Source organism: Neomonachus schauinslandi, chromosome 7, assembly GCF_002201575.2.
Source record: "Neomonachus schauinslandi chromosome 7, ASM220157v2, whole genome shotgun sequence".
NCBI classification, from domain to species: Eukaryota; Metazoa; Chordata; class Mammalia; order Carnivora; family Phocidae; genus Neomonachus; species Neomonachus schauinslandi.
The window spans coordinates 12419132-12432751 of NC_058409.1; the positions used below are offsets into that span (position 1 = coordinate 12419132).

The 13620-nt window shown below is 38.1% G+C and overlaps 1 protein-coding gene across 3 annotated transcripts in view; it reads left to right on the forward strand.

The window, feature by feature from the left end:
- The window catches only part of DMXL1 (Dmx like 1), a 135889-nt gene that overhangs the window by 51839 nt on the left and 70430 nt on the right, over positions 1 to 13620 (forward strand). For all 3 annotated transcript variants that reach the window (XM_021702213.2, XM_021702214.2, XM_044917059.1), the window contains exons 18-21: positions 7946 to 9631; positions 10508 to 10615; positions 12466 to 12635; positions 13385 to 13482. In XM_021702213.2, coding sequence (XP_021557888.1) covers positions 7946 to 9631; positions 10508 to 10615; positions 12466 to 12635; positions 13385 to 13482 — 2062 coding nt within the window. The remainder of the gene's footprint in view (positions 1 to 7945; positions 9632 to 10507; positions 10616 to 12465; positions 12636 to 13384; positions 13483 to 13620) is intronic.

Genomic DNA, 13620 nt, shown 5'->3' on the forward strand with positions numbered 1-13620 from the left:
AATAGAGCTGGAAGTCCGGAATTGTGATGCCACCAGCTTTGCTTTTCTTTTTCAACTTTCCTCTGGCTATTCGGGGTCTTTTCTGGTTCCATACGAATTTTAGGACTATTTGTTCCATTTCTTTGAAAAAAGTGGATGGTATTTTGATGGGGATTGCATTGAATGTGTAGATTGCTCTAGGTAGCATTGACATCTTCACAATATTTGTTCTTCCAATCCATGAGCATGGAATGTTTTTCCATTTCTTTGTGTCTTCCTCAATTTCTTTCATGAGTATTTTATAGTTTTCTGAGTACAGATCCTTTGCCTCTTTGGTTAGATTTATTCCTAGGTATCTTATGGTTTTGGGTGCAATTGTGAATGGGATCGACTCCTTAATTTCTCTTTCTTCTGTCTTGTTGGTGTATAGGAATGCCACTGATTTCTGTGCATTGATTTTATATCCTGCCACTTTACTGAATTCCTGTATGAGTTCTAGCAGTTTTGGGGTGGAGTCTTTTGGGTTTTCCACATAAAGTATCATATCATCTGCAAAGAGTGAGAGTTTGACTTCTTCTTTGCCGATTCGGATGCCTTTGATTTCTTTTTGTTTTCTGATTGCTGTGGCTAGGACTTCCAATACTATGTTGAATAGCAGTGGTGATAGTGGACATCCCTGCCACGTTCCTGACCTTAGGGGGAAAGCTCTCAGTTTTTCCCCATTGAGAATGATATTCGCTGTGGGTTTTTCATAGATGGCTTTTATGATATTGAGGTATGTACCCTCTATCCCTATACTCTGAAGAGTTTTGATCAAGAAAGGATGCTGTACTTTGTCAAATGCTTTTTCTGCATCTATTGAGAGGATCATATGGTTCTTGTTTTTTTATTAATGTATTGTATCACATTGATTGATTTGTGGATGTTGAACCAACCTTGCAGCCCAGGGATAAATCCCACTTGGTCGTGGTGAATAATCCTTTTAATGTACTGTTGGATCCTATTGGCTAGTATTTTGGTGAGAATTTTTGCATCCGCGTTCATCAAGGATATTGGTCTGTAATTCTCCTTTTTGATGGGGTCTTTGGTTTGGGGATCAAGGTAATGGTGGCCTCATAAAACGAGTTTGGAAGTTTTCCTTCCATTTCTATTTTTTGGAACAGTTTCAGAAGAATAGGTATTAATTCTTCTTGAAATGTTTGGTAGAATTCCCCTGGGAAGCCATCTGGCCCTGGGCTTTTGTTTGTTGGGAGATTTTTGAGGACTGCTTCAATTTCCTCATGGTTATAGATCTGTTCATGTTTTCTGTTTCTTCCTGGTTCAGTTCTGGTAGTTGATACATCTCTAGGAATGCATCCATTTCTTCCAGATTATCTAATTTGCTGGCATAGAGTTGCTCATAATATGTTCTTATAATTGTTTGTATTTCTTTGGTGTTGGTTGTGATCTCTCCTCTTTCATTCATGATTTTGTTGATTTGGGTCCTTTCTCTTTTCTTTTTGGTAAGTCTGGCCAGTGGTTTATCAGTCTTGTTAATTCTTTCAAAGAACCAGCTCCTTGTTTTGTTGATCTGTTCTACTGTTCTTTTGGTTTCTATTTCATTGATTTCTGCTCTGATCTTTATTATTTCCTTCTCTTGCTGGGTTTAGGCTTTATTTGTTGTGCTCTCTCCAGCTCTTTTGGGTGTATGGTTAGGTTGTGTATTTGAGACCTTTCTTGTTTCTTGAGAAAGGCTTGTATTGCTATATGCTTTCATCTTAGGACTGCCTTTGCTGTATCCCAGATTTTGAACAGTTGTGTTTTCATTTTCATTTGTTTCCATGAATTTTTTTAATTCTTCTTTAATTTCCTGGTTGACCTATTCATTCTATAGTAGGATGCTCTTTAGCTGCCATGTATTTGAGTTCTCTCCGACTTTCCTCTTGTGATTGAGTTCTAGTTTCAAAGCATTGTGGTCTGAAAATATGCAGGGAATGATCCCAGTCTTTTGGTGTTGAGATCTGTTCTGTGACCTAGGATGTGATCTATTCTGGAGAATGTTCCATGGGCACTAGAGAAGAATGTGTATTCCATTGCTTTGGGATGGAAAGTTCTGAATATATCTGTGAAGTCCATTTGGTCCAGTGTGTCATTTAAAGTCTTTATTTCCTTGTTGATCTTTTGCTTAGATGATCTGTCCGTTTCAGTGATGGGGGTGTTAAAGTCCCCCATATTATTGTATTGTTGTCGATGTGTTTCTTTGCTTTTGTTATTAATTGCCTTATATAATTGGCTGCTCCCATGTTAGGGGCATAGATATTTACAATAGTTAGATCTTCTTGTTGGATAGACCCTTTAAGTAGGATATAGTGTCCTTCCTCATCTTTTATTACAGTCTTTGGTTTAAAATCTAATTTGCCTGATATAAGGATTGCCACCCCAGCTTTCTTTTGGTGTCCATTAGCATGGTAAATGGTTTTCCACCCCTTCACTTTCTTTTTTTTTTTTTTTTTTTAAGATTTTATTTATTTATTTGAGACAGAGAGAATGAGAGACAGAGAGCATGAGAGGGAGGAGGGTCAGAGGGAGAAGCAGACTCCCTGCCGAGCAGGGAGCCCGATCCACCCCTTCACTTTCAATCTGTGAGTGTCTTTGGGTCTAAAATGAGTCTCTTGCAGACAGTGTATTGATGGGTCTTGTCTTTTTATCCAATCTGATAGCCTGTGTCTTTTGATTGGGGCATTTAGGCCATTTACATTCAGGGTAACTATTGAAAGATAGGAATTTAGTGCCATTATATTGCCTGTAAGATGACTGTTACTGTATATTGTCTGTGTTCCTTTTTTTTTTTTTTTTTAAAGATTTTATTTATTTATCTGAGACAGAGAGAATGAGAGAGACAGAGAGCACATGAGAGGGGGGAGGGTCAGAGGGAGAAGCAGGCTCCCTGCCGAGCAGGGAGCCCGATGCGGGACTCGATCCTGGGACTCCAGGATCATGACCTGAGCCGAAGGCAGTCGCTTAACCAACTGAGCCACCCAGGCGCCCCGTCTGTGTTCCTTTCTGGTCTATGTTGCTTTTAGGCTCTCTCTTTGCTTAGAGGACCCCTTCCAAGATTTCTTGTAGGGCTGGTTTCGTGTTTGCAAATTCCTTTAGTTTTTGTTTGTCCTGGGAGCTTTTTACCTCTCCTTCTATTTTCAATGACAGCCTAGCTGGATATAGTATTCTTGGCTGCATATATTTCTCATTTATTGCTCTGAATATATCCTGCCAGTCCTTTCTGGCCTACCAGGTCTCTGTGGATAGGTCTGTTGCCAATCTAATGTTTCTACCCTTGTAGGTTACATATCTCTTCTCCCGAGCTGCTTTCAGGATTTTCTCTTTGTCTCTGAGACTCGTAAGTTTTACTATTAGATGTCGGGGTGTTGACCTATTTTTATTGATTTTGACAGGGGTTCTCTGTGCCTCCTGGATTTTGATGTCTGTTTCCTTCCCCAAATTAGGGAAGTTCTCTGCTATAATTTGCTCCAATATACCTTCTGCCCCTCTCTCTCTTTCTTCTTCTTCTGGGATCCCAATTATTCTAATGTTGTTTCGTCTTATGGTATCGCTTATCTCTCAAATTCTGCCCTCGTGATCCAGTAGTTGTTTATCTCTCTTGTTCTCAGCTTCTTTATTTTCCTTCATTTGGTCTTCTATCTCACTGATTCTCTCTTCTGCCTCATTTATCCTAGCAATTAGCGCCCCCATTTTTTTTTCTATTTTTTTTATTCTTATGTTAATTCCCATACATTACATCATTAGTTTTAGATGAAGTGTTCCATGATTCATTGTTTGTGCATAACACCCAGTGCTCCATGCAGAATGTGCCCTCCTCAGTACCCACCACCAGGCTAACCCATCCTCCCACCCCCCTCCCCTCTAGAACCCTGTTTGTTTTTCAGAGTCCATCGTCTCTCATGGTTCGTCTACCCCTCCGATTTCCCCCGCTTCATTCTTCCCCTCCCGCTACCTTCTTCTTCTTCTTTTTTTCTTAACATATATTGCATTATTTGTTTCAGAGGTACAGATCTGAGATTCAACAGTCTTGCACAATTCACAGCGCTTACCAGAGCACATACCCTCCCCAGTGTCCATCACCCAGTCACCCCATCCTTCCCACCCCACCCCCACTCCAGCAACCCTCAGTTTGTTTCCTGAGATTAAGAATTCCTCATATCAGTGAGATCATATGATACATGTCTTTCTCTGTTTGACTTATTTCACTCAACATAATACCCTCCAGTTCCATCCACGTCGTTGCAAATGGCAAGATCTCATTCCTTTTGATGGCTGCATAATATTCCATTGTATATATATATACCACATCTTTATCCATTCATCTGTTGATGGACATCTTGGCTCTTTCCACAGTTTGGCTATTGTGGACATTGCTGCTATAAACATCGGGGTGCACGTACCCCTTCGGATTCCTACTTTTGTATCTTTGGGGTAAATACCCAGTAGTGCAATTGCTGGATCATATGGTAGCTCTATTTTCAACTTTTTGAGGAACCTCCATACAGTTTTCCAGAGTGGCTGCACCAGCTTGCATTCCCACCAACAGTGTAGGAGGGTTCCCCTTTCTCCGCATCCCCGCCAACATCTGTCGTTTCCTGACTTGTTAATTTGAGCCATTCTGACTGGTGTGAGGTGGTATCTCATTGAGGTTTTGATTTGGATTTCCCTGATGCCGAGCGATATTGAGCACTTTTTCATGTGTCTGTTGGCCATTTGGATGTCTTCTTTGGAAAAATGTCTGTTCATGTCTTCTGCCCATTTCTTGATTGGATTCTTTGTTCTTTGGGTGTTGAGTTTGATGAGTTCTTTATAGATTTTGGATAGTAGCCCTTTATCTGATATGTCATTTGCAAATATCTTCTCCCATTCTGTCGGTTGTCTTTTGGTTTTGTTGACTGTTTGCTTTGCAAAAGCTTTTTATCTTGATGAAGTCCCAGTAGTTCATTTTTGCCCTTGCTTCCCTTGCCTTTGGCGATGTTTCTAGGAAGAAGTTGCTGCGGCTGAGGTCGAAGAAGTTGCTGCCTGTGTTCTCCTTTAGGATGTTGATGGACTCCTGTCTCACATTGAGGTCTTTCAACCATTTGGAGTCTATTTTTGTGTGTGGTGTAAGGAAATGGTCCAGTTTCATTCTTCTGCATGTGGCTCTCCAATTTTCCCAACACCATTTGTTGAAGAGACTGTCTTTGTTCCATTGGACATTCTTTCCTGCTTTGTCGAAGATGAGTTGACCATAGAGTTGAGGGTCCATTTCTGGGCTCTCTATTCTGTTCCATTGATCTATGTGTCTGTTTTTGTGCCAGTACCATGCTGTCTTGATGATGACAGCTTTGTAATAGAGGTAGAAGTCCGGAATTGTGATGCCGCCGGCTTTGCTTTTCTTTTTCAACATTCCTCTGGCTATGCGGGGTCTTTTCTGGTTCCATACAAATTTTAGGATTATTTGTTCCATTTCTTTGAAAAAAGTGGATGGTATTTTGATGGGGATTGCATTGAATGTGTAGATTGCTTGCTCTAGGTAGCATTGACATCTTCACAATATTTGTTCTTCCAATCCATGAGCATGGAATGTTTTTCCATTTCTTTGTGTCTTCCTCAATTTCTTTCATGAGTATTTTATAGTTTTCTGAGTACAGATCCTTTGCCTCTTTGGTTAGATTTATTCCTAGGTATCTTATGGTTTTGGGTGCAATTGTAAATGGGATCGACTCTTTAATTTCTCTTTCTTCTGTCTTGTTGTTGGTGTATAGGAATGCCACTGACTTCTGTGCATTGATTTTATATCCTGCCACTTGACTGAATTCCTGTATGAGTTCTAGCAGTTTTGGGGTGGAGTGTTTTGGGCTTTCCACATAAAGTATCATATCATCTGCAAAGAGTGAGAGTTTGACTTCTTCCTTGCCAATTTGGATGCCTTTGATTTCTTTTTGTTGTCTGATTGCTGTAGCGCCCCCATTTTTTATTGTACCTCATTAATAGCCTTTTTGATTTCGACTTGGTTAGATTTTAGTTCTTTTATTTCTCCAGAAAGGGTTTCTCTAATAACTTCCATGTTTTTTTCAAGCCCAGCTCGTATCTTTAAAATCATCATTCTGAACTCCAGATCCGACATCGTACTAATGTCCGTATTGAGTAGATCCCTGGCAGTCGGTACTGCCTCTTGTTCTTTTTGTTGAGGTGATTTTTTCCGTCTTGTCATTTTGTCCAGAGGAGAATAGATAAATGAGAGAATAAAATGCTAACAGGGTACCAACATCCCCAGAAAATATACTCTAAACAAATCAGGAAAGACCTGAAACCGGGGGAAAAGAAAGGGGCAGGAGCTGGGGTATTAACAGTGTTCTGGTAACTTTTAATTCTGCTTCTTTGTATATTTTACTAATAGAGGCATCAGTGCAAGGAAAGTTAAAGTTTGAAAAGGAATGATGTTGGGGCGCCTGGGTGGCTCAGTTGGTTAAGCAACTGCCTTCGGCTCAGGTCATGATCCCGGAGTCCCGGGATCGAGTCCCACATCAGGCTCCCTGCTCAGCAGGGAGTCTGCTTCTCCCTCTGACCCTCCTCCCTCTCATGCTCTCTGTCTCTCATTCTCTCTCTCGCAAATAAATAAAATCTTAAAAAAAAAAAAAAATTTAAAAAAAAAAAAAAAAAAAAGAATGATGTTTGCATTGACAAGCTGTTCCCTTAGCCAGAATAGTATGATCTTCACTGCTGAACTCCAGTTAAAACATATGGCAAATGTAAGAGAACTATTTCTAGAAACAGTCCTCTTACTTAACTTTGGCCCAAGTTGAGTTTGGCAGAAGAAGAGGAGTTCTAGGGAAAGAGAAGAAATACGTTTTGTTTGGCAAAAACAGCATACAGTAAATGGTAGTCTTAAGAATTTTGTTTTTAATCACGACTCTGCAGCAGGTAAACCTGCTAGTCTCTTTTCAGCTCAGAGATACCAGTGGACAATGCTCACTGTGTCCTTCTGCAACACTGCTATAATCCTTGAGGACTTTTAAAAAAAACTTCATTAAAATTATGTTGAAATGCTTTTAAAATATGGTAAATGTCCTAGATAACATTTATATATTATGTCCCTATATAACATTTATATATTATAATTAGTAGTTTATATTTAATAATTTGGAACAGGGGTTGGCAGACTATGGGCCATCTACCTGTTTTGTAAATACATTTGATTGAACCTTGCCACACCTGTGGATGACTCTTGGGTATACCTGCTTTTGCTCTGCAGTGGCAGGGTGGAAGAGTTGCAGCAGAGACTCTGTGGCTAGCAAAGCCTCAAATAGTCACTACTATCTTAAAGGAAAAGAAAGCTTGCCGATGGTTTAGGAAGTTAAGAGTATATAGTTACATTAAGGACAGCAAATGTTTTGTCTCACTTAGGAATCTTAGCAGTATCAGTCGAATCAAATACCCCTCAGTTATGGAGGGCCCATTTAGTACATAGGTAAGCATGGGCTGCACACAAAATAGTAAAAACACTGAAGAGGAGGAGCCAGTAAATGTTGACACAGTTTTTAAAATGTATTGGTATCTTTAAAATGCAATTTATAAGAATTGGGTGAAAAGAATGCTGGTCTGAAAACCAGGACTAGAATTCAGGTTTTCTAATTCTGTCTTACTCTAGCTGTTTGATTTAGTGTAAGATACTACACACATTTGGTCAAGGGTCCTTACCTATAAAATGTAGGAATTGAAGTTACCTCAGAGTTCTCTTTCAGCTCTAGATTTTGGTAAAATTTCCCTTTTTGTATATCTTTTTGATGTCATTAAAAGCTTTTTACTGATCTTGTTGACTCTTAAACTAAATGTAGGCTGTCTTGTTAACAGTAGTTGATCCAAAGACCAAAACCTTTGGTGCCTGAAAACAGAAATATTTAACCAACTTTGACATTTTGTTAATAGATTATTTTTATTTTAGGCCATCTGAGTTCTTCTTCCATATATCCTATGTGCAGTGCTCCTTATTTATTGGCAACTTCATGTTCGGATGAGAAAGTAAGATTCTGGAGATGCAGAGTAACAGATGGAGAATCTGACACATCAAAGAACAGAAAAATGGATCTTGTATACATTTGGGAAGAATGGCCATTACTTATCGAAGATGGACTTCATAGCAATAGTAGTATAACCGTCCCTGGGAGGCCTGTAGAAGTTAGCTGTGCACATACAAATCGGTTAGCAGTAGCGTACAAGCAGCCTGCATCTAATAGTAGGTCTTCTCAGGACTTCCTGATGCACGTCAGTATTTTTGAATGTGAGTCTACAGGAGGTTCATGCTGGGTCCTTGAACAGACGATTCATTTAGATGAATTGAATACAGTGTTAGATTCTGGTATTAGCATCGATAGCAATTTAGTGGCTTATAATAAACAAGAGGTGTATTTATCCAGTAAAGAGAGTATCACATCAAACACAAAGCATTTAGTTCACTTAGATTGGATGTCTAGAGAAGATGGTTCTCATATCCTCACTGTAGGAATTGGATCAAAACTTTTTATGTATGGACCCCTGGCTGGCAAGGTACAAGAACAGGCTGGTAAGGAAAGCCTAGGCTTTCCTCTCTGGGAAAGCACTAAAGCTGTGCCTCTTTCTAAATTTGTCCTCTTAAGAAGTATGGACTTGGTTTCTTCTGTGGAAGGCTCTCCACCTTTTCCGGTTTCTTTATCCTGGGTCCGGGATGGCATCCTGGTGGTGGGAATGGATTGTGAAATGCATGTATATTCCCAGTGGCAGCCATCTTCTAAACAGGAACCTGTTACAACAGATTCGTACAATGGGAGCACTCCATCTATAATAAGTTTAATAAAACAGAGCAACTCATCAAGTTCTGGATTACATCCTCCAAAGAAAACTCTGACTCGATCCATGACCAGTCTTGCACAGAAAATCTGTGGAAAGAAAACTGCCTTCGATCCTTCTGTGGATACAGAAGATTCAGGTCTTTTTGAAGCAGCTCATGTTCTTTCCCCAACTCTACCTCAGTACCATCCCTTGCAGCTTTTGGAACTCATGGACCTTGGCAAAGTTCGGAGAGCAAAGGCCATCTTGTCTCACCTTGTCAAGTGCATCGCTGGGGAGGTTGTGGCGCTGAATGAAGCTGAATCCAATCACGAGCGCCGCCTTCGGTCTCTCACTATAAGTGCTAGCGGAAGCACTACCAGAGACCCCCAGGCTTTCAACAAAAGTGAAAATACGGATTACACAGAAATAGATTCTGTCCCTCCACTTCCCTTATACGCCTTACTTGCGGCAGATGATGATAGCTGCTATTCATCTTTAGAGAAGTCTAGTAATCAGAGTACCTTAAATAACTCAAACCAGTTGTCAAAAGAAAGTTATGATGAGCTTTTTCAGATCCCAACTTTAATGACTGATCATCAAGTGGTAGAGACAGATGAGGAAAATACCAAGCCCAGGGTCATTGACCTTTCGCAGTACAGTCCAACTTACTTTGGTCCTGAGCATGCTCAGGTTCTTTCTGGCCACTTACTTCATTCCAGTTTACCAGGACTCAGCCGGATGGAGCAGATGTCTCTGATGGCCTTAGCAGATACAATTGCAACTACCAGCACTGATATCGGGGAGAGCAGAGACAGAAGCCAAGGTAAAACTAAACTGGGGACAGGATTGGAGGAGAAACTGATAATAAGTTTACTTACACAGAAAATAATCTTAAGTAATTTTTATAAAAATTATGCCCAGGAAGGTTTTTTTTAATCATTATTGTTCCTTTCCCAGTATATATAAAGTTTAACTTTAATATGCTATTTATCCCATAAATCATAGTACTTTGAGAAAGTATGCAGAGATTCATTATGCTAGTCATTTTTACCTAATTGCTCAATAATAGTAAAGATGCAACTGAATCCTTTGGAGTTTGGCAAAAGTTAACATTTTTATTAACTAATCACTTTAGATACCTGAAAATAAAAGGTGCTTTCTGCTTTACTTTTACTCATGTTGTAATCACTATTAATTTGGTTTTTAAAATATTGAGTTTTTTTTTTTTTTAATTAGCACTGATGTATATACTCCTACCTAGAATAGCAAAAATATAAGGATATTAAAATTAGGTCTTTTCCTCACCCAGAGAGCATTTTTTCCCTCTTAATCTCCTGAGTTATATATAAAAATAAAAAATTGAATGTAGAATTTCCATCATATCTCAGTAAGATCTGAAATTAATAAGTCCAGCTTTGTGCATAGATCAGTAGGATGCACCCCTTGAACTACGCTTGAAAGGAACATACACAACTATTCTTTCCCATATTAGCAGCAGATCATTGGGATGGGTCTAGGACTTGAATCAACACGGAAGATACTTTATACTCCACAGTGAAGGTTAAACTATTTTAAAATTTAGTCACATTTTGATTTAAATAAGATCAGATCTTAATAACATTTACTTGGATTTTGCTAATGAACTGGTTTTCTTATAAATACAAATAAGTAAATACTTTTTGTTTTGTTTTTTTTTTAGGTGGAGAAACTCTTGATGAATGTGGCTTAAAATTTCTTTTGGCTGTTCGACTTCATACTTTCCTTACAACTTCCCTTCCAGCTTATCGAGCTCAGCTCCTTCACCAAGGTAATTTTAGTAGTAATCTACTAAAAAGAATGGGAGTAAAAGTAGAGAGGCTGGAGCACATTTGCTTGTTTTTGCCCAGATTTGATAACAATGACAAATTTGACACATTCTAAGTTTCCTTAACTTACTTGTAAAAATACTTATTTCCACTTAATTTTCTTTGCTTAAAATACTGGAATTTTTTTGGTAGATGGAAAGAGTTAATGAAGAAATGGATATTGGGCAGTTGGATATTCTGTTACATTTTTAAATGCATCATACGTTAAAGGCCAATTAATACTGTTTTATTTTCTTTAACTTCTTTAGGTTATCTTCTTTCTCCTGTTTGACATTTATTGAAGTTCAATTTTTTACCCAAAATTTGAGTAACATTTTTGTTACAGAAATATTTTAATTTCTAATGGTCTTACAGAGTAGAGACATTGAAAGTAAAAATTCACTTCCCCAAACTACTCATTAACGTGTATTTCAGGTATTAGTTTAGTAACCTTTCAGATACTCTTATGTAGTTAGTCAGGACTCAAAGTAACAAATAACTGTACTGAAATTTAAGGTAACTTAAAACAGGGTATTTCTTGGGTTAGGGTTAGTGCCCAGGAAGTTCGGAGGTAGAGCTGCATTCCAGCATTATTGGGTCTGTAGGTTTAAACAGTGTTATTGGGACTCCACAGGTTAGCCTCTGCTCATTGGTGTCTGTCTGTTGCTCTCTCTTTTCCTTTCTGTCTTTCTGTTTCCTCCTTACCTTCATTTTGTATATAGCTTTGGAAAAGTAAAGCTTAAAATTCTAAGTCAAAGTGTTTATTTATGAAACATTATTGAACTTAGTTGAGAGATAATAGGAATATAAAAATGTTTAGAATAGCAGTCCATTCACTGCATATGTGTTTTTCTTTTTTTAAAATTTCTGTTTCTTTCTTTCCAAAGACTTGGGTATAGTGAACACTTCATATTCCTTGGCATTTGATACTAGGTTTAAATGTGAGTCCATATATGTCAAAGCCACATCTTATAATTAAGCATGTACTTCACCCAGAAATACTATACAGAACATACTCTGAAGAGACAAAATAGAAGCTCAACAAGAAATACCACATGTACTGGCCAGTAGGTTCAGAGAATAGGTGATGTAAATGATGCTGTTTAAATAGAAAAGTATCTGACATACTAGTTACCAGGTACGGTACTCTTCTAAATGCTTTAACTATAGTATTTTAATCCTCACAACAAGGTAATAAGGTAGTGCCATGATTGTTCACGTTTTATAAATGAGGAAAATTGAAGAATCAAGAGACTAAGTAACTTGCCCACAGTTCTATAGTTAGGGTTGGAGCTGGGCTTATTGTATACATTCTGATTCTGGAGTCTGCAGTCTTAAGTTCTGTTCAGCACGCTCTCCCGTCTACTTGATGTTTTTTTAATCCCATGGAGTTAAATCCACAAAAACAAACATTGACCAAAGGACAGTGAGAGTCAGCAATGAAGAACAATCATTTCAGCATAGAATAAAGCTTTACATGTTTCTCATTTTCTAAGGAAAGATCGTGGGTAATAGCTAGAGAACAAAAATAATCACAGTAGCATTTGCCATACAGCGTTTTTTAATCTTTTAAAAAATATGTTTTAATTATAGAAAATATATGCTTATTGTAGAAAACAATGAAGTGATAAGGTTGTTAGGAGAAGCAAGGAAAAAAAACCCATATTCCCTCCAACCTTAACTACTTAGTTGTAACTCTGTGAGTCTCATGAAAGTTTAGACATTTTTATGGCAAATATGGAACACACATTTCTGATAATTATTATATAAACATTTATATTTCTTATAAACATTATTTTTGACACTTCTTCAGGCCTGTCTACTAGTCATTTTGCCTGGGCATTTCACTCAGTAGCAGAAGAAGAGCTGCTGAACATGTTGCCAGCCATGCAGAGAGATGATCCCACTTGGTCTGAACTGAGAGCCATGGGTGTGGGGTGGTGGGTCCGGAATACACGCACCTTACGCAAGTGCATAGAGAAGGTAAGTTGTGTTTTATTTTGATATAAAAATGAATTAGGGGCGCCTGGGTGGCTCAGTGGGTTAAGCGTCTGCCTTCAGCTCAGGTCATGATCCCAGGGTCCTGGATTTGAGTCCCACGTCAAGTTGGGCTCCCTGTTCAGCGGGGAGCCTGCCTCTCCCTCTCCCTCTGCCTCTCCCCCTGCTTGTGCTCTAATTCTCTCCATCCCCCCCATCAAATAAATAAATAAAATCTTAAAAAAAATGAATCAGTATATTCTGAGTTTCTTTAAAGGACATTCCATATTTCCTGTTTCTCTTTTTTTAATTGAAGCAGTAAAATGCTTTTAAATAGCCATTATATTTCAAAATATCACACTAATACAGGTTTTTAATGTTTATATTCTAATTCTTAAATTGCTAGTTGACACATTTATTTAGTAGCGTGTGTCTGATTTTTACAAAATAATATGTGCACATCTTTGGAAAAATAAAATAGTAATGAAGAGCTTGTAATGAAAAGCGTTGTCCTATGTTCCCACCTCTCTGTGTCTTTGGAGGCCACCATGAATTACTTTTGAAATTATAAAAAATGTACGTATATCTGTGTATAATATGTGTTTGTGTATGTGTATGTACATCTGTGCATTAGGGTACATATTTTCTAAATTTATTGAACATTTAAATAAAGTGTGCTAGTCTTCAGTGTGAAATTATTTTGTTCATTTAAAAATTGTTTCTGTGAAATTTTGACCAATATTTTCTAATTGTAGGTAGCCAAAGCAGCCTTTTATAGAAAGAATGATCCTTTAGATGCTGCCATTTTTTACCTTGCAATGAGAAAGAAAGCTGTGATTTGGGGATTATATAGGTAGGTGAGAAAACTATGCTTCAAAATGGGAAACTCCTCATGAGGAGTAAATGTATGAAGTAAAAGTAAAGATTTGTGGTTCTTGTTAAGTGTGATTCTTGTAGATTCTTATTTTTGCATTTAAGGAGAGATTCATAG